Consider the following 22,733-nt stretch of genomic DNA (forward strand, 5'->3'; position numbering starts at 1 on the left):
TTAAGCTTAAGAATTTTTTTTTTTTATATAGCTTAAGGGTTAGTAAGGATGATATTACAACAAAACACTTTGGAATTGCACTCATCACATCATCCAAAACAAATCCATTGAATTTATACTGAGATAAGAGATCCAATTTGTCTGGGCATCTGCAAAAAGTTTTGCATGTCATTCCATAGGTCTACCACAAGAGGGCAGAACTGCACCTAAAATGCAGACCTAAAATTGCTCTCAGACTCAAAAAAACTTACTGAAACCTTCACCTAAAATAAAGCACTATTGAGAATTAAACTAAAATTTCAAAAAGGGATTATTTGAATGAAAAAAATACATAACTGATATCAAATAGATGCATTATTTAAAAAAGTGCTTTTAAATACTGGTTTTAAAAGCAAACCTCTTACTTCACACAAGAGACAAAGATTTTCCATATCAAAGTTTATTGCTGACATGCATGTAGAGATTTGATGAAGTACAAAAATATGTCTTTTATACAAATTTGTTTTTCATCTCTGTACAATTACCCAGTTTTTTTTTCCTTTGACACCATTCTAACCGAGCAGCTTACAACATCAAATGTTTAGGCTTTTGACCAGTTTCATCATGTTTTGTTTTACACCAGATTTAGATTTTCCAGTTTTAGTAAAAGATGCAAAAAAGTAACAATTCTAAAGAGAAATCTCCCAATTTATGAAACATCTGCACAAAGTGGCCTAAAAAAAAAGAAAAAAAAAAGAAAACTTGCAGTGTTTTTTTTCTTTTTCTTTTTTTTTTTTTTTTTGAGTATTCATCATTTGCAAAACACCCACATCCACTCCGATATCTGCTGCATCTTGTGGCACGTCTTGCTAATTAAAATCATGCACTAATTGCTTTGAAATTGTATACAGAGCTCAAAACGTACACTTTTCATGCTGTCTATGCAAGGGGGTTGCAGTCACTAACGTAGGGGGCATATTAAACAGAAAAATTTACTAATTTCTTTTATTAGGTTTTGGGTACAGACTACACAACCACATCAACAGCAGCCATATTGCAACTGTAAAAATTTGCTATGATATAATGGCTTTTGTGAGAACTCTATGTGGACCTAGGATATAGCTTTGAGGCACTCCTTTTTGAATATAAGGAAAGGACTTTAATTTGCTCACAAAAAGCCCCTCTCCATCAAGTCACGCATATTATCCACTACAATACTGCTTGACAACCAAATATATTCACATTGAGTTGGGAAAAACTAATGCTTTCAATGATGGCTTGTGTGGACACATGGGTGTAATTCTTCAAAGTAATAATACCCTGCACTGGGTTTTGCACTATTGACGCCTATTCATTCCATTATGATGTCTTTCACACGGGCCAGAGTGTGCATCCTTATCTAGCAAGATAAACTCTACATCGATTCTACATGTCATGCTAATGTGCACCATAATTTAGTTGACTTAAAATAGAGCTATGCAAAGTCAGTCTCCTAATTAGTGTAGCTTAATATACCGACAGGATTGTTGCAATAATTATAAAAAAAAAAAAAGAGGGAAAGAGAGACAATAAAACAAAACCTTCACTGAAGATAGAAGAAAAAAAAACGTGAGAGATCACAGCAATGCTTTTGAGTGATACATGATCTCTACATTTACAATGGCAGATGAATTAAAAACAGCAAATAAATTAAAATGAAAACTGAAAGGTACAGATATACTACCAGGCTGTACGTCTTCAAAAGAGGAAATTAAAGTGGAGATTAAAAGGACAAGCCAAGCTGCTAGTCATGAGCTCAGAGATCTACAGTACTGAATGAGCTTTTCATCTAATGACACGAGTGGAGCCAGACATAAAGGCATTGCAAATAAGCCACAGGTCGATGCAAGCCAACCGCCTATTATACTAAGATATATTCTAGCATCAAAAGTACTTTTCACTGCTCACGGTATCTGTTGATAATCTAAGGCAAGATATCCCACAGTTATGCTTTATACACATGGGGTAGCTTAAAACAGGACTGAAAAAAAGTCAAATGACATTAAGAATGTGTTTCCTTGCAATATTCTCATTTCTCACACAAGAAACAGATTGAAAGGAGTGAGTTTCATGGCATTTCCTTCCTGATGATCATGAAGCAATTAATAATCATAGATGGAAATAAGCGGTAGGTAAGAGAATAAAAAGAAAAACAAAAAGAAACAAATCCCCTATGCAATTGATTTCTTTGTATCGCTAGCGGCCAATCTTCGATCCCTGAGCTGCAGCTGAAATCTGTGTGGGGAACGAAAGCACCGGATATACTGAACATGGCAGAAGATGCACTTTGATGACTTGGCATGCTATCAGAGGGTGAGTGCTCTAGACGGAGGGACACAAAAGGAAAGAAGGGCTTAAGGGCTGTGCTTACAGGGCTTATATTGGCTTAGACTTCCGCATGACTGCTGGATCAGCCGCCCTGCTTCCTGACAGTTTCATCCCATCACCAGCTGTCCCGTATCTCGTCTTTTTCCAAGTACAGCCCTGCGATGAGTTCCTGCATGACACACACCAAAATCAACAAAAGTACCACCTAGCTCAGCTCTCGAGAGTCTGCTGTAGTGGCATATCACATGATTAAATGTACATTTCCATTTGGTCGAATACGCAGGAAATGGTGGTCTTGCACTTTCTGCTGCCTACTGATTGGCCAATAACAAGAGGGGAAAATAACGTACCATATCGACCGGTTTGGATGCCAAGTTATGCTTTTGGTTGTATGCATCCAGACACAGATGCTAGCTGCCAACAGAAACCCATTCAAATAGGAGAAACATGCGCTATGATTTCAGTAATATGAGGTTTTTAGCTTTCTAACTTGTTATACTTAACATCTTCAATGGAAAAAGAAGAGAATAATCTGACTTAAAATGCTACCATTTTAGTAGGAGAGGAGGGGGGAAGCTTATTTAGATTGTGAGGAAAAAACAATCACTGGTTTTGACACAGAATAGTTACACAACCACAATGCTAATGCTCTTGAGCCTGTGCTTGTCTCCCCTCAACATAATTAGTCCTGCTTTCATAAGAACGGAGAGCATTGTTAAAAACTGACTAAGAAAGGAGGAAATAGAGAGATTGAAAAAATGGTAAGAGGTAGATTTGCAGTCATAGATACAGATGGGAGTGGAACAGACAAACTGGTTGAGGGGAACAGAACACAAGGGTTGATCATGTGATCCGAGGCGTTCCTGTAAAAAGTGCTGGGGGAGAGGTGAATGGGAAAAGAGTGGTTGTGTGTGATCTGCTACATGATTCTGTTGGGGTATTGCTGAAAATGTGTGTGTCTGTGTGAGAGAGAGTGTGTTTGTGTCAGATTTGGGCAAGGATTGGCATGGTGGAGATGATGTTGGTGGTCAGAGTCTCATTAGACCTGTGTGCTGCCCATAGGTAGAGTTTGTTTCCTAGGCCGATGAATGGAGCAACAGAGCACTGAGCTGTTCCTTGGCCCGTGTTTGTGACTGCCAGACTTGCACTGCATGCTCACACACACAAACACACACACACACACCCACCCACACACTCACTCTCACACGCAAACGTACATAAAAGTGTGCGGCCAGTTCCAATAGCTCACTCCACTCCCAATGACCCCCGCCTGTGGGCAGAATGGCGGTGCTACTTCCGGAGGAAGCGCTGGGCCAGTATTGCGGCATCCAGAGGGCTGATGGGCTGAGCATCATGGCCGAGGCGCCTCACTGGAGGCACGTTACCGAAATGCCTCTTGCTGAGGAAGTTCTTGGTCTCGTGGATAGTGTTCTTCTCTTCCGCCAACAAGAGCTGTTGCCTCATGTAGTTCTCAAATTCGTACTGAGACGACTCCTCTGTCACTTTCGCCTGGGGGGACAATGAGAAACTGTTTTAGTGCCAGAAAGTACCTCATCATGTTAACGCAGTTTGAAGAGGAAGTTTCTATTATTGTCCATGATTCAATGTCACTAAAGGCATCACATATTTTGGCCCATATTTATAAGTGAACAAGTTAATAAGTCAGGTCATACATAATTGCCCCCAATGATTTTAATGATTTTAAACATTTTACACAACAATAGTGTTTAAGCAGTGGCTTTTAATTTTTTTTTTTTGAAAAGGGACTCTGAGGTCTCCACTGTCCGACACAATGTTCAAATGGCACCTATATAACATATAAACAGTACTGTATATATATACACACACACACACACCAAGTAAAACTAAAACCACTAGTTTAAAGAATGATTTACATATTCATTCTGCTTACGTTTCATAAAAAAAGGCTCTTCACCTTCAAACTTTCATATTATTGTAACACCTAGAAGTGGTACTGACCTCCTGAAGATGTTCAGGGTGGTTTAGCTGATCATCTATGTCCGGCACCACTTGTAGAGGGCCACTCAGCGAGGACACAGATTGCCTGTTTAAAAAAAAAAAAAATAATAATAATAATAAATAAATAAATAAATAATAAAAAAAAATATCAGTCAATGACAAATGGGAATTTTCAGATCTACAGAGACCTTTTGCAAAATTGCAAAAATGTGGCGAGACAACATTCTGACCCAAAATGACATCACCCTATCACATGAATTCCTAAGATGTTTTGTGAACTCTGACAAGAACTATAAAGCTGATCTCAGTTCAGATGAGAGATGAGACGCACCAGGATGTGATGATGGCGCTCAGAGACTCCAGCACCTCAGTGGCAGTGAGCCTCTGCTGGGGGTCAAGCATCAGAAGCTTCCTGATCAAACACACTGTACTTTCTGATACCCGCCCATCCCTGCACAAATAAAACAGGTGCAAAGACACATAAGCATTTCCATCGGCAAAAATATTTTTTAGAGTCTTCATTTAAAGGAATAGCTCCCCAAACAAAAAGAAAAAAGATAACATTTTAGTCGTTCCAAACCCGTATGACACACTTTCTTTCATGGAACACAAAAGATTTGTTAATAATGTACCAGTGATTTTTAGGCTTCAGAAAAGGGACAAAAGCGCCACAAGAGTGGTCCAAACGACAGTTTTATGCAAGGAACATAACAACATTATAGTCACAATTCAATGAAAATCTTGACATCCAATGTCAGGTCATAAACAATGATACTGTCATAAACAATGATACTGTCATAAACAGTGTTTTTCATTTTTGGTTGAACTATCCATTAAACAATGTCCATCACAGTATATGCCAATTAACATTTTTCAACATTTGATTCATATCAAAGCACAGAGAGATAATAGAGAGACTCACTCAGGGATGGAGTACTCTGCTGCCTTGATCTTGCGGAACAGCTCTTGAGGTATACTGTCATAGAATGGGAACTGGCCATAGAGCATGGTGAACAGCACCACACCAAGCGCCCACATATCACTGGGTTTGCCGCGGTATGGTCGACCTACATGGAAACGCAAGGTGCAATTTTAACAAGCAGCTCTATAACAGTTTGCTTATTCAATCAGACTAAAACTTTCTTTTGGGTGAGTGACAAAACCTACACAAGAATGTAGATACGAATCCAGATTGATTTACATTTAAGTGTCTGTGCAATTAAAAAAAATTGCTATTGACTTCACTAATCTGTTGCTCAGGCAAGACAGAGAGAAAACCGAAGCATGTTTCAAGAAGCATTTGCGCTCATGCACTTGCATGTAATATGTCTTGGATTAAACTTTGGGGCTTCTACACACAAAAGAGCAACAACAAATGTCAAAATATGGGCTTACGCACAATTAAAAAGCACACCAAAACTACTACAAATTTGATAAATTTTAGCAGCCATTATTCCAGTCTTCAGTGTCTTTGTAAATGTAAATGTCTTTTCTGTCATTTTTAATCAAATCTTTCTAACCCCAAACTAATGAATGAAAGTGTACATATAAAACATATACTACCAATAGTGTCAAAAAAAGTCCCCCAAAACCTGTTCACACTCACTATACTGCTTTTTTTACCACAATAAATGGGCAGAACGCAATGTCCCAGAAGAGTAAAAATGAGTCATAGGAGCTTTTAAAAGAGGGGTTAATCGGGTAGGTTTCTGTTTGGTTAACAGCGTGACTTGTATGGTATATTTTTCTGTAAGGTACACATTTTCTCTGCTTCTACTTTGACCCTACGCATGAGAAAGCGAAAGAGAGGGAGACAAGAGAGAGAGTGAGAGGGAGATGAGTGGGAGAGATGAGAGATGTATGAGAAGGAGAGAGAGAGAGAGAGAGAGAGGGGGGGGGGGGGAGGGGGGGGGGGGGGGGGGAGAGGGAGAGAGAGCAGGAAGTGTAGTTCCTCTCTGCATGACTCATTTTGATGACTCACTGAAGCAGCTTTCCCTTTGTTCTGCTGTCATATTCGGCTGATTTACTCCCGGTTTCTTTCTATCATTTTACTGTGAATGGAGACCGCAAACAAGAGCTCGACTGCACCTCTATTTAACATGCATGCTCGGAATGCACCATCTAACCAGAGCCTTCATCCATAGAGGTCTTGGAAAAACCCCGAAAACACATGAAAGACAGTTCTGGAAAGGTGGTGGTGTTTGATATTTTAGCTAGTGAGTCAACTAAACAAACAAGATTTAAAAGCAGGGATCTTCAACTTTGTATTATACAAATAGCACTCTGCACACAAAGTTCATGTGACAAACACACAGTACACAAACAAACATTTTAAACATTTTAAATGAAATTTCAGTATCGAATGAATTATATACTCACACAAATCACCGTCACATTGTTTCATTTACATTTTTCACTGAGCTGATGTTGTCTTTGAATTAAGCAACTAAACTACTATGCATGCCTTTATGCACAGGTTTTTTTAAACCACATAAATGTATTTACATACTTTATACATCATTAATGACAATCCTAATCGCTTTGCAATGCAAAAAATCTAAGGAGAGGCATAAAGTTACATTATATTCTAATTTTACTTAAAGAGGTAATGACCAGAGAAATCAAAATTCCCCTGATCTTTTGACAGATAAGAGGTCATTGTACTATAAAAACATCCTATAAGTTTCAGAACTCAAAACGTTCTCGTTTTGAGAAACAGAAAATAGTACAGAAAATAGTCTATTACCTCTAAATCATGATATTTATGTAAAAATCTTGATAACATTATAAATAGACCTAAGAGAACAGTACACAACCCTCTACATTGCGAGTAAATCACTCGCATATGCGACTAAATTTTCACTCTGGCGACTAAATTATGTCTAATATTAGCCAATGGCTAATAAATTCTCAGATTTTACTCGCCAGTGTGTGAGTTGGAGGCTAAGTATAAGTTTAGCACACATATATATGTAAACGATATTCTTTGTTGTATTTTCCTGTAAAAATAATGGAGTTCCTTTCGATTTTTTTCAGTTTTTAAGAACTGCAAGGTTTTCCAGTTGTGGGCGGAACTAATGCGCAAACGGCAATCTCATTGGCTGGTGCTCACCTATTGAGCAAACCAATTTGACAGAACGCAGACAACCTGATTAATATTCATGAATCCATTACTGTTCTTATTAGTAGAATTCGTAGTATTATTATTATCATCATCATCATCTTATCAGTATTATTGTTAGAAATGTCTATGCATTCATACATGGTTACCAAGTTTTAATTATAATTACTAAAGTTCTATCACTAAATAATACTTGATTATCCAGATATAATATTATAATGCTTGACTGACTGATGTTAAGAGTGTACCTTCAGGTATTTAAAAAGCTGTGCCATTTTAAAAACATATACAGTATGTATATGTACTATGTATGTGTGTATATATATATATATATATATATATATATATATATATATATATATATATATATATATATATATATATATATATATATATATATATATATATATATAATGTATGTATGTATGTATATATTTCAGTCTGGCGGAGTAATCTAAAAAATTTACTAGCCAAAGGCGATTCAATTGCCAAGGTGTCCGTAGAGGGTTGGTACAAAATAAAAATTACCCCTTTAATAAATTACAATGTGAGAGGGACAATGAGACATTTATTTTATATTAAATAATACATATTTTAGGATTATAAATATGATCATAAATATTAATAATTTTAATAAATGTAATTTTATCATATGATATTAAGGAATGTTTTAGGTTAAAATTCAAGCTAATCTCTATGGACAGCAACTGTAGCACGCTGATTTATTTAATCTCCAAAAAAATAATACAGACTAACCACTTTTAAGTTTGTGAAAACCAAAAAAGGTCAAAATATTTTTAGTGTGTTGACTATTCAGTAACTGGACCATGCTACATAAACGTTTGACACACAAGATAAACAGCTAGTCCCTTGTAATGAAATTACATCACTTGAGTGAACTTCAATTCCCGCACAGAAAGAGAGAGATTGTTCGGAAAGATACACCTCGTGATACAACCACTGTTTATTTGATCCGTCTCACTGCTGAGATCTGCTCGAGGCCATGACAACGAGCTTAAGGGAAGAGTTTTGGTATCAAGTTGTTGATGAGCTAACAGGTCAAGTCTTGTGGCACACCACACAAGTAATGACTTTAATAAACCTAACTATTGCTCATCCATGCTGACGGTTTGTGACTGCTGTCCTGATTAGGGCTGTGTAGGTGGTTGTGTTGATGAGCTTTGATTACAGTGGTGACATGGAGGGCGAGTCATGTGAATCACACACATAAACATACACACACACAGAAGCTCAATTCTCACCACTCAGGACATCTGGGCTGATGTAGGCTGGACTGCCTCGCTGGTCCTTTAGCAGATCTTCCTCACTCACCAAATGCTTGCCAAGGCAAAAGTTTGTGATGGTGATCCGATGGGTCCTGCAGCACACAAATCACCAATGACGTCAAAGAACAACCAAAAGGACATTATAACTTAGCTTGTCCTTAAGAAAAGGCATAAATTCTCTCTGAATTAAAATAAGAATACAGATCTGATGGTTAGAGGGGAAGGAGTCTGGTAAAATCAGCCAAAATAACACCAAACAAAAATATTTTTCCTTGAAATCTGTAGTGTTATGACTTTAATATGACGCAATTTTTATTCAATTCATTCCTACTGGATGGATTAGTGAAATACAAGACATATATGCCTGTGGGTGTATGCATACATAAAAACACTTTTTTACATTATACATGCATATCAAACCGAAACTCTAACTGTTGTTAGGCAAGTCGTGTTTTTATCTGCGCAAACATGCCTCTGATATTTTTGTCTATGTCATTAAATCTAAACTGTGGCAGGGAGCCATTCTGCTTTTCCAGAAAGCAGAACCCAACATGACAGAACACACCGTGACTGCACTTGACAAACAAGTGAGTCACCTGTGGCTTCTCACAAGCTCGGGGATGACTAATTTTTGCACCTCAGAAAGGAAAGAACGACACTTTTTTCAGTGACAGGCATGCAATGAAAACAAGCACTCGAACACACATAGAAATGCTTTCACGTAAAAACTGCATTCACATTTACAATGAGCAAAACTAACACGTCAGCTGATAGAGTTGAACTGGGGGACCTTCAATGTGAGATTTCACACAGTCACAGCTGTAATCTCCCTACACTAAAAAAAAAAAAAAAAAAAACAAACAAACAAAAAAAACAACACCACCACTGCAGCTACATCTCTCAGCTACATCCTCTTTTCCCATGCTTCCCCAGTTACACTCTCACTTTCACACCCTGTCACACTTATGCCTAACAGTTACAAACAGGCCCGTTCCTGAAGCTTGATTTTTCCCAGCAGAGTTTCTTACTGATTGAAGGCTGATTACCATCTTCATTTAAAAAGGAGGGTCATGATTAAATTAGATTAGAAGAAGAAAAAAAGATTAGTCACAATGGACTATGTGGAAATAACATTTAGTCTTCCCATCTTACATTGCATCTGTACCAGTTACAAATGGTTTTAGTTTTCAATTTCAGTTTACTTTTAATGTTGCATTAATAGCCAATTTATCGAACACAACAATATATTCATGCATGAACTGGAGCTGCTAAGCTCCAGATGCCTCACACTAGAGGACAAACTGTTGATGATTTGGTAAAGTTTATGTGGTTCAAGGCATTTGAAACTAAAAGTTTTGTTTAATGATGGTTACATGAGGCAAACTAATCCAATTTCATTTGTTTTCTCTTGCATGGCATAACTGCACCTTTTTTGCACTGTAGTTTCATGTGGTGTCGACTATTTCAAATGTAACTGCTCCTAATGTCTAAGCAGTTTGTTTTTGACATGCTGTGCCTCTCTCACGCTAGTTTTCATCTTTGTAATAGTTTTAGCCTTAATATAAGCTTTTGTCTGGCTCCATGTGCCTTGGTTCCCGAGCAAAAAGAGTCAGCAAGCATTTCTCCTCAGGACATTCTCATTGCTCACTCTCCTCTTCCTGCTCATGTGAAGAGACCAGAAGCCTCCCAGTCTCTCAGTGCTGCTAAAATTAGCCCCTGTTTATGGGAAAAATGGTTTCAACAAAAGAGGAAGTCTTGATGCTGAAATGTGGAATTTTGATGCAATTGTTTGGTTTTGGAGTTCCTTTGCTTGGGCAAGCAGTGTTGCAAGAGGAACGAAGCTAATAGTGAAAGCAAATGTGCAGATCAGGCAATTTGTTCACTTTTATAGAGTCTTGATGGTGACAGCCATATGGTGCTCCCTGAAGAGCGGAGTGTGTAAGCTGTGAAGGAGGGAAAAGTAGTATGAAGTAATGGCAACACATGCTTGTGAAATGTGAGAGAAGCTTCTGCACTACAGGTAGTTATTGACAAAATGCGGAGGATAAACAATGCCTGCACAGGTCGATTAGGACCACCAGATTCGGCAGTCGGTTTTGAAGGCCTGAGTGTCTTGTCAAAAAAACAAAAAACAAAAGACTAATACCAAGTACTTTCTATTCCACCCAAAGCCAACACTCAGCCAGCTGGGCAGGGTCGCACAGACAGTAGAATCTGACGGGTATTTGGAGAATGAAAAAGAGAAAGAGAGAGAGCTCTGCCAGCGTTACGTGAGTGTGACTCAGCTCTGAGCTATGGATCCTTTGGCAGAGGGCTGTATTATCTCCAGCTGGGACACAGTGTTCTGCTTTCTTGCTGAACTAAAGCAGACAGACCAGACTGCTCGGTTTCATCACTACAGGGTCCAGTGACAAGTGACAGTATGTGTTGATGTTTTCTTTTTTCGTTCAACAATGATATACCAGTCCGTGCTTATCCTGTTAATTGACTCCCGTGGAACAGGCGTAAAATGCTTCACTCAACAATGGCACATGCAAAAGACATATTATAATATTATATATATATATATATATATATAAAAAATCCAAGCACAAATGCATTGAAACTCACGTTACTCGATTTTCATATTTCATAATTTCCCAATACCTTTCGGAGAAAATTTTGCATTGCATCTTGGTAGTTTACCAAGCTATTTTATTTTTAGCCTAGATAAATTTGTATTATTTTATTTTTACTTTCCTGTCACTTTTTAAATCAACAGGACTAGAAGAGAAAGGAAACGGGACGGGAAACGACACAATCTCTCCTCAAGCAAGACCGCACTACCAAAGCTCTGACATTTACCTTTTAACATTCTAAGAGCAAAACCCAGCTTTAGTAATTTGTGGGCATACCCATCTATAAATAAACTCTAAAGTTCTGCCCACCAAGTTGCCAGGTGCATTTCTGAGCAAAAACCACAAAAATAACCACCATGAGACATGCTTTTCCTTGAAGGCCTACTTGTACACTACCATTCAAAAATTTGGGGTCTGCAAGGATTTTCTTTTTAATGTTTTTGAAAAAATTTGCTTATGCTCAATTGATCAAAAATACTTGATGAAGGGGTTAATGGCAAAAAATGGTGCATAATGCATACCTTCAATTCAACTAGCCAGAACACAAGAAGTACAGTTGCCCGTAAAGAGACGAGAAAAGGAGAGAAGATTAAAAAACAAGCTCCACTCCTCCTCTCACTACACATGCCACTGAGCTTATATGGTGTGACGGGTTTCATAATTAGACAAGCTGTGCACTTATGTGACCGAACTACAATATGCGAGAACTCGGCAGCGAGCAGCACATGCTGGCAAATGTGACAGGCAGAACTGAGGATTTTCAATTGGTCAGTGAGCCTCTCTTTCCTGGGGACATTTGAAATGGCAGAGACAACAGAACTATAGTAAACATACACGTTCCACACACAGCAAAAAACACACTTGGCGCATATGGTGTTTGGAGAAGGGTCTTTAAGGATGAGGGATTGGGAATTCCACTAGGCCTATCCAATTCACAATGCTTGCCGACCTCAGATGCCTCCAAGCCAACATGTGCGGTTTCATCACCCACCCGCCCCATTCCCTGGCTCAATCATTCTCTCCTTTTTTTTCCAGGGAATGAAACAGGGGCACGTTCCATGCCTACTCGTTTTAACTGGGATAGCTTCCCACTGCTCCCTCTCCCTCCCTTTTCAGCCTGTGGGGATGAATCCCACTCTCACTAAGAGCTCAAAAGGAGAGAGGTCAATGAGGCCAGACGGTGCTCCATGAAACTCCAACAGAGGGCTGAGCACATAGAAAACTCCACCAGCACAGCAGCTAAAAGAAAAATGAAGAGAGAAGTCTTACCTTTTATTAAGCACCATGTTTCCAAGCTTCAAGTCTCTATGCACGATGTTCTTCTACAAAGGCAAAAACAGTGAACAGTTACTATATTTACCTAAAGATATGGGCTACACTTTCGAGAGTATGAATCACACAGTAAACATAAAATGTCATGTGCACCCATGTTACTTCTGGAATATGACAAACTTCCAAATAAAGCAAATTAGTCAATTAGAAAAAATAGCATGACTTCATTTTATCAAGGGGAAACCACAGCAGGTAGTTGAAAGTGAAGGCGTTTGGTAGCAATTAGCCAAAAATGAAATAAAAACAATGTAAAAATGAATCCAAAGTGACTGACAAGTATTTTTGTTAACTAAAACTACTAAAATATTTTTAGTGACTGAAATAAAGCTGAAAGAAAACAAGTATTACATGAAAAACAAAATTAGAAAATGTTGCCATGGCAACTAACTGAAATAAACATTTAAGTTGAAGTACTAAATTTAGTAAAACTAAACCTGAAATAAAAGTGAATTAAATCTATACAGAAATATTAAAAAAAAAAAAAAAAAAAAAAAAAAAACTTATAGAAGAGAATCAAAATATAAAATATAATTAAAAAATAATAGTATATAAATAAGTCTAAAATAACAATTTAAACATATTAAACTAATATTTTGTCCTGTTCCTGCATTCCTTGGAATACAAATTCCTGTTCTTGGTATTTCTAGCGCCATTAAGAAAGTTGTCAAGAAAAATAGACAATTTTGATTTCACATTGACTTTAAAAGCAGTTTGCAGCTCACCTTATGCAATGCCTCCACCACTCTCACCACATCATAGAAAATAACGATGGCCTCGCGCTCGCTCAGTCGCTTCTCTTTGATGACGTAATGCTGCAGGTTGATGAGGTCGGCAGTCTTATCGCTGAAGTCGTGGGCACAGAGGCAGTCAAGCACCAGACAGATCCGTCTCTTCATCTTCCGCACTTTGTTGGCCTCCATGTCCTCGACAATCTCACAGGAGCGGTCCTGAGATGGAGAAGTGGAAGAGATAATGCGTTAGAAAAGATTTGTGCAGAGAATAATGGGACAGCATAAAAGACTTTACCTCAGACAACCCAGCAGTGCATTTAACAGTGTGTAACAAAGCAAACGAACACATAACCGAACCATTAAGCTTTTGAATGGAGCTAAAGAAGAAAATGCAGGGTTTAAAAAATAAGATGACGTTAATGGACTGGTTGTACAGAAAGCAAAGCAGCGATTCTCCTGTATGCCTTGCAATGTGCAACAGCTTGAATGATCAAAGCTCTCCTTCAGTCACCTGAGACTTGGGTCAAAAGAGGGCCATGAATCGATCGGCAGTGTGGTTTGTGTTTACAATGACTGCGCATTAGAACACAAGAGGCGATCCATAATTAACTGGCTCACTCTAGAGAGAAGCTATAATAAGCCAATCAATACTGCGAGCTTCAATGAATGGCCCTGACAGCACAGTACAGCTTGTTCTGGAGCCGATTTCCACCGGGAATGAAAGGAGAGGTCTAGATATAGTTGAAAAACTGTGAGAGAAAAAAAAAAGAAAGCGTCTTGCTCAAAGTGGTGAGTCACTGCGAGCACTTTGTGATGAAAATGAAAACAACTGAAGGAACAATGATAGAACAAATTAAGTTGTGGGAATGAGAATGTACAGTACGGGAGAGAATCTTTAGGCATCTTGCAAATCGATTCAATTTTGATTCAATGAGGCACAGCCAGATTCCAAAACAAGTCAATTGTGCATTTCAATTTTGAAAGACACAACTCTGTGATGAGTTAAGGTGGATTATGGACAGATGTGTACTCCGATCTGCTAATGAAAAGAAAAATAACAGATACAATAACCTAGAAAATGTAAAAAATGAAATGCTGCGTTAGATAGGAATAGTTCAACAAAAAAAAAAAAGTTTTAACTGTCATCATTTAGTTATCCTCACGCTGTTCTAAACCTGTATCTTTCTTCGGTTGAATGCAAAGAAAAAACAAAACGATATTTTGAAGAATGTTTGTAACCAAAAAGTTGAAGGAACCAACTGACTTCCATAGTATAGGAAAAAATACTGTGGAAACCAATAGGAACCATCAACTTTTCGGTTACACACATTCTTCAAAATATCTTTATTTTATTCAGCAGAAGAAAGAAATTCACAGAGGTTTAAAACAACTTGAGGGTGATTAAACGAGATAATTTTTATTTTGGGGTGAACTATTAATTTAACTACTTTAACTTTATCATTTTGTTAATTTACACAGTTTCAGTGCATGAGTGATCTGTTTTCAATTGTGTGACACTGTCCTGTGTAAATGTGAAGTGGAGAATTGTGTTTTTATTCCCATAATTATTAATAATTAATAAATATTATGAATTTGTGTGGCTCAAACCAGAACCATTTGAGAAAGAATCATGACGCATCAATGATGAACAAGATGCCGAACAATTCCAATTAAAGCATTGTGACTGACATTAAGAAACTGTAATGACACATTGTACACATAAGCTACTCATAATTGGTCTTACCTGGAAGAGGCCATGATGGTGCACCACTCCTTCTTGGTTTGAGAGCAGTGACAATAAAGAATACTCTGTATGCAGGAGCATTTTTCCTTGCCTTTCTTCCTGTGTTTCTCCTGCTGTGTCCCCACGTTCTTCCAGGGTGAGAATCTACAACAAAGGTCGAAGGTAAGAAGACACCACATCACAAGATCTTGGGAGTCTCTTATCTTCACTGTGATGGCATACTAAGCTATCAATGATCTTGAGGCAATACAGAGGGGTCCATTAAAGGCTTAATCTACAGAGGGGACAAAGATAAGTCCCTCACATATCCTTCAACACATCTGGACAACCATCCGAGGGACACTAGACATGGAAGAGTGGGGTTAAAAGGTTAGACTCCAGGTTGACAAGCACCTTTCTTTCAAGCCCCTCCACTAACAGGCTGGTCCATAAACAAAGATGTCTGATGGTCATCTCTGAACCATAGTTGGTCATGAATTGGACAGTATTGTGGAGATTTGTTGAGGCAGGTCAAAGGTTCATGCAAACAGTGAGACACACACTGTGCTTGTTGTTCAGAAGAGGTCTCACTTCCCTGGTCAGGACGTTTGAATCACATGTGAGGGGTTTTGAAAACTGTGTCTTTCTGTATCACCTCACAACTGGTTTAAAAAGCCACTTTGGCTAATCCAATACCCAATAAAGATGTAAACAGGGTACATTTTTTTCCCCCAATTAATAAAGATCTTTAAAAAAAAGTCTGACTGATCCTTCACTGATTTTATCATAGCAGCTACTGAATAAACCAACTTGTCATTATATTTATAGAACATTTTAAATAAAATGCATAAAAAATGCTGTTCTTTTGAATTTTCTATTCATCAAAAGAATCCTGAAATATTAAGCAGCATAATGGCATAAACTACATTTTAAAGCATATTAAAACAGAAAACAGTTATTGTAATAATATTTTTTTTTAAATAATTTTTAAACTAATAATTGTTTTTACTGTATTTTTGATCAAATAAATGCAGCCTTGGTGAAATTAAGAAAAGGAAAAGATAAAAAAAGACCCAAACTTTTGAACTTAATAACTGAAACAGCTCTAAAGTTTTATGATGGTATAATCTATCATACGCCAACCACCCCCCCACACACCCCACACATGCAATCTGATCACAAAGTGTCACAGGACATGAATTTGGGGGCAGATATAAATGGTGATCGGTCTCGCCTGACCACTTGTGCTCCCCCAAGATAACACCCATGTAAACAAGACCTAAAAAAAGTACTCACTTTTAGCTGGTAGAAATCATCTGTCCCATCTTTTCTGGCTAGACACTGCACTATACTCTGCACAGGAGAGTTTCCCAGTCGTGGGCCTGTTGAGATGGGGAGGAATAAAGAAAAGACGTGTGAACAGATGCAAAAGGTGTACTCAGTACAGAGCACAGCAATTCCCCTTGAGGCCAATCATAAACACTCTTATCACAGCACCCTGCACTACCACGTCACACTGCTATTTCCAACTGTGACGGATGCATTTCAAAGGCAAGATGGCAGTGTGATAGTGGCATACAGGGAAAGACCTGCAGATTCAGAAGTGAAGCTGTCAATCTAAAACATCTCTGCAATTCTTTTCAAACAGAGGCCTCAGAACAGAGCCTATACCCCCTCCTCCTCTCGCCTGCATTGAAACAAAAACATAGGGCTAGTGTTGAAGGTACACTTGCATTACCCTTGGCAGCTTACCTAAAACAAAGGGACCGACTCTTTTAGCATTGTTGCCAGATATCCCAGGACAAAGGAGCTTGCTGGGTCTGCCGGAAGACTCTCCGGCCCCTCTGTCCGAAGAACGGCGTTTAGACATTCTGCAGATCTGAAAAAGGGTTGAGAAAGTGTTAATACTTTATTGATAAAACAACCTTACTTGCAACCAGACAAATGTGACTTTTTGACTAAAATCTAAAAAGCGCATCCAAACAAAGCAACCCCATGACACTCTTTCCATTGTTGCCTTGAGGGACAATAGCCAATCCAATGAGGTCTTTCAGTACACCACCAACAAAGTGTTTGTTATACAGAGGGCAAATAACAGGTGGTGAAAGGTGATCTAGCAAAAGTCAAGCCCTCTCCGACACCTCAAAACAGTCAGGCGCCATTAACACCTCTGCCCCTGTATGAATGACAACCCATCAGGTCCCATTTACATTTGCATGAGCAAAGATTAGCAGCAGGTGTGAATTGTTGATGTGACTTCCATGATAGACAATAGAAGCCCATTCACAAACGGCGCCACTAACCACAACTCGCTTGAGAAAGCCAATCGTTCAGCACAGACTTGATCTCAAATTGACTAAAATAACCCATGAATCTTGAACTGCAAATTAATCTGCTGTTGCAATTCATGTTTTCCCCTTTTACCATTTGTAATCCTTCTGTTCCTTAATCTGCATGGGTTTATCTGCAAATCTCTCTGGCGTAATCTGCATATTACAAGACTGCAATCCTGACTGGGCTGCAACAAGGAACGTTTCGAGAGCAAACACATTCAGATATCACAAGAAGTGCATTAATTATTGTCAAACATTCAGAATAAAGGACTTATTTCAGAGAACGCCAGCTTGCTGTGTTTGGTTCTTCTAGAATCTGATGATCGTTTCTGTGGTTCTACAGAAAGGCATGTGCTGCTATGGATGGATACAGCGTGATTCACACAAGCCCCTGGAGTTTGCACTGGTAGCAATTTGTCAGAAATATGAAATGCTGCTGTTTGACACCAATGGCAGTGTGACAAAAGCAGCCTCCAGACATCATATCACAATGAGAGCGAGGGGTGGGAGAGCGCATTTAGTGTCACGGACAGTTCTGCACCCCTTGGGCTCCTCAAAATCAATCTCAACTCTGTTTAAATTAAGGAACAATACAGAGACTGGGCATGAAATCCCATTAATACAATGACAATCAATATGCTCTAATAGCAAATACATGCAAATTAGAACTCAAATGGCATCTGAATTTTGAATTACAGACAGTTGTGATTCACTTTTAAGCTTGGTCGCATAGTAATTTTGAATGAAACAGACATTGAAATGTAATTCTGCAACAACAGATCACACAGCTTGACTCGAGGACGTAGGAGGGGGTACAGTTGGCAGTCATTGCAGATCATTTCACACGTTTACAGTTTTTTGTCTTTCTGGACCCAGACTGTTGACAATGTGACAGACGGGGGCGAGAGACGTGATTGCTTTCTCATCAACCCTTTTGAGATGCATTACTGGAGATCTGACATCTTTAAAGCACCATGACTTGTTGCAAAGACAATGTCTGTGCATTGGCTCAACCAAGACTGAGAATGTGACCTGCAACCTCAAAGGAAACGAAAGACTCCATGGTTGGTTTTAAACCATCTGTAATAATTTTAGTTCTTGCCAGACCTGAATGCAATTTAAATTCTCTCACTAACAGTAAGATGCACATATGCATACAATCTTGAATCAAACAAGACGTTTTTCTGTGGAACAGAAAAGGCGATGCTAGACAGTGTCTGTCAGCACTGACTTTCTCTGTATTGAGAGAGAGAAAGAGAAAGAGAGAAAACCTTGCTATGAAAGTGAATGGTGACTAAGGCTGCTAGTCTCTAATCCAACATCATCTTTTGTGTTCCAATGAACTAATGAAAATTAAATAGGTTTTAAAAACATAATTAACTGATGACCAAACCTTCGTTTTTTGGTGAACCATCCCTTTAACAACAACAACATGGTGATGAAATCGTGTTATACGAAGGATTACTCATACTGCTTTGCATTCATCAGACTGAATGGATGCAATGTGGTCATCTTATGGCTTTATACACACATCACAGTCATCAGAGAAACGAAATATCATCCCTGCATGATTTAAACGCTCTGATCCACTCAGCAACAGAACATTTTAATATTTTATCAGATCTAAATATACTAGCTGTCACTGCACGCAAACTTGAGAACCTGGCAACCTCCGAGCACCGACTGGCAGCTTGATGCAACCCGTATCAGATGCACGTTTTTGCACACGTTTTGTTTGATATTTGGATGTCTAAGATTTTTGGTGTGTAAAAACAAGTGACTAATGCTTCCATTTATAGTTAAAATGACAGCAGAGGGAATAGAAACCGGAGCACTGCAATGTGATGATAACAGAGTACACGGCGTACACTGACGAACGCTGTCAACCAGCTACAAGTGAAATTATAACAATGATCACTAATATATATGACTTAATATACGCGTGTGTAAGAAACAAAGTTCGCGCTCTTATTAATAAGTTACATCGAGCCTAATCTAACGTTAGTCGTCTAGCATTTGCAAGCGAAACTTGCTTAATTTTCTTTGTATTCTTGCTTATATAGTCTATATCGCAACATATTTAAAAAGACGACAATTTAATCGTTGCAAAAGCGCGTTTATTTGAATTTCAAGACGAAATTAAAGCATAGAAAGCCAATGGGTTCACCGTGTCCCTTTAACGGACTGTGAAAATCTCCTCAGTCGACCGACGGGCCATTTAACAACTTACCAAAACCGCCGAGGGAATCCTCTGTCGTACACTAATTCCCACTCATTTCGGTCCGGTTAAATGTTCAGCAGGGCTGCACCGACATTTACACTCCACCACGAAGCGGTTTGTTTCAAGCGAACTGGAGAAATTTCACAATTACCGACAGGGGTTTTGAGGGAAAAGCCTTCTTAGGACAACTGATCACATCTTTCCATAGCAGCACCACCTGACAACGGAAATGACGCACATGCTGTGAGTGACGGTTCGGCGCGTCCAATAGAAAACAATGTTTGGTGTTTCCGCCCCTTTACGTGCGTTCTTGAGATTGGCATTCTTCGCTTAGTGTGGAATGATAAACGTACGCACTATGTAAATGAACAGTAGACTGCATAACTTTTTTTTTTTTTTAAGTTTTGATAAATGTGCAGCTTTGTTTAAAAAAAGTAGATTAAGTATTACGATGGAAATAAATCGCCATAAACGTAATTAAGAAATAAAAACTGACTTTAAGCAGTACTAACAAACATTGACAGAGACATTTATATTATTCAGTACCGAAACAAAACAAGACCCCCCCCCCCAAAAAAAAGTTAATGTATGCAAGAAATTATTTTGTATTAATCCGAAGAGTTTTACAATACATATTTGTGCAAACTACAGCCTTTTCCATTCCTCACATGTTTGTTTTTGCTTATCATCACAGCTGCCAGAAACAAAATAATGTGTCAAATATTTACTATAAATATTTAGAAATTCAGTGTTCACTCATTGAATTAATGCATTTACATTGTAAAAATGATTTTTCAACGTTGCAAATAAAGATTATTGCAGTGTTACTTTAAAATTTCATTTTTAATTCAATGTGTTACTTGCTGCTTCTTTGTAATTACTCATGAAATTCACTAGCAATTTAAGTGAAAATTGTGTTGATGCCAAAGTTTTTTTTTTTTGTTTTTTTTTAGCTCCGTCATGTTTCTTTAAAATATTAAAGTTCTGAGTTATTAACTGAGGACAGGTGGGTTTAAAGGTTATGAGTCATATTAGGCCATATGTCTTAATTTTGCTAAAATAAATAAAATCAATAAAATATGTAGCATTTGTGTTAAGAAATAATCTTTGACTAAATTAATAGTGGAAACGTTGGTACTTTAAGAAACTGCAGTGGGACGTGTCTCAAGAATCAGTGTCAGGTGAAATAAGCATGACACATGGATTACACCCAAGGTTAAAGGGTAAATATAATAGATAAAAGATACTACCTCTGTTCATGTGAGTGCAGCAAACCTCTGGGGTTTCTTGCATGCACAAGACCCTCGAAATTGTGTCCAATTTTAGATCCCCCAACACTAACCAGCTTCACCCACAACAGCAAGTTTCAATTTAGTGGGCTGATGCAGAGCTGCATGTCAAACAGAGAATGTTTTAAAGGGCAGTAACTGATTTAAGGCTGTGCTGTCTTCTTGTCTTGACTCAGCATGGCCTTTGCTTTAAAACACACTTTTATAAGCCTGTGGCTAAACATTGGCCAGCCCACGGTGTGTGGGGTGGAAACTGTGAATCATATTTTACTAGTACACTTGTCTGATAAAGAAGCAGTGGATTTGAAAAAGTCTGCAAGGACAATTTCACGAGCGCACACCTTACTATAACATCTGGACATAGCATTTATAGTCTCAATACCTCTATTTCTTTACTTTCCTTCAAATAACCATCTCATATTCTTGGAATAAGGGTTAAACTGGAATAACAATATATTTAAAATATAAAAAATGATGTTATAATAAAATGTGTAAAGTTAATATCTATAATTTTATAATTTGTTTTATTTTAATATTATTTACAGATTTATCAGAAAAAAAAGAAAATTGTGTATATGTGACATGACTTGAATGAAAATAAATCTGTTGTTGTTTTTAATAATATTCATGATGTCCTGTACACAGTCACATCATGTCAAAATATTTTGTGCTGTGGGAGTCAAAAAAGCACAGTTAATGAATATTAGAAGCTTTTTCCCATGGAGGAACAACTGTGACAGCGATTCATTCATAACTGTGTGGGTGAGAAATTCGTCTCCCACGACTATTCAAATGAACACAGGGGTTTTCAGTATTGCTTGTCTGGAAAAATCATAACAGATCAAGTGCTTAAACAGCATGTGCCAGAGAGAGACTTGGAGAGTTTTGGGGAAAAATGCAACAACAGGAGATTCTTTTCATGAAGTTTACATTCCCTTCACATAAAACCACAATCAGATTTCTTTCAAAATTCTTTGCTGGGAGTTCAAAATGTTTGTGTACACTAAAACTCAAGCGTATCAAACGTCACAAGGTTACAATGAAGTGACTACTTCTTAATGACTTATAAGTTATTTCTATATTCATTCCTGTGCAAAAACAAACAAACATCACATGTGTGATAACCAAGGTAATCTTTCTGTTCCTAAGATGTCAACAATGCTGCATTATTCCATTGCGCCATCTAGTGATCCCAAAGAATCACTAAATTTGATTTTGTGTGACTGCAGCTTTTAATTTATGAACGTTTTAAGTTGAATGCTTTTCATTTGTATGTTCACCTAAGAGGAATAGTTCAGCCAAAAATGAAAATTCCCTTCAAATATACTCACCTCAGGCTATCTAAGATGTAGATGAGTTTTTCTTCTTTGAAACTAACAGATTTGAAACGTTGAAACATCTGATTTAAACATCACAATAATCCACAAGTCTCCAGTCCATCTATTCAATTCTTATTAAGTGAAAAGCTGGGTGTTTGTAAGAAACAAATCCATCACATTTTAACTTTGCTTCCAACCTAAATATGAGTCGTCTATACATAATAGCCGTCTTGTTTGAAACAAGAAGAGAAATATGCACAAATGAAACACGGTTTATTAGCGTTTATAAATATGGATTGTGGACTCATATTTGGGTCAGAAGTGACGGTTTAAAGTAAAAAAGCCTTAGTGATGGATTTGTTTCTAAAAAACACAGCTTTTCACTTAATTATTTAAAAACAAATATGAACCTTTGGTATATTGACAAGTCATTA

At 37.8% G+C, this 22,733-nt stretch overlaps 1 protein-coding gene across 1 annotated transcript; it reads right to left on the bottom strand.

The window, feature by feature from the left end:
- Positions 1-423: 423 nt before the first annotated feature.
- LOC109047672 (serine/threonine-protein kinase 40-like) lies at positions 424-19,961 on the bottom strand. Its single transcript, XM_019065343.2, has 11 exons — positions 19,701-19,961; positions 16,890-17,016; positions 16,434-16,519; positions 15,159-15,302; positions 13,406-13,630; positions 12,621-12,673; positions 8,710-8,825; positions 5,249-5,393; positions 4,658-4,777; positions 4,327-4,411; positions 424-3,855 (listed from the first exon to the last, which is right to left on the bottom strand). The coding sequence occupies exons 2-11, from the start codon at positions 17,005-17,007 to the stop codon at positions 3,637-3,639; spliced, it is 1,311 nt and encodes a 436-aa protein (XP_018920888.2). The 5' UTR covers positions 17,008-17,016; positions 19,701-19,961; the 3' UTR covers positions 424-3,636.
- Between the last annotated feature and the right edge of the window lie 2,772 nt (positions 19,962-22,733).

Source organism: Cyprinus carpio, chromosome A16, assembly GCF_018340385.1.
Source record: "Cyprinus carpio isolate SPL01 chromosome A16, ASM1834038v1, whole genome shotgun sequence".
Classification (NCBI taxonomy): Eukaryota; Metazoa; Chordata; class Actinopteri; order Cypriniformes; family Cyprinidae; genus Cyprinus; species Cyprinus carpio.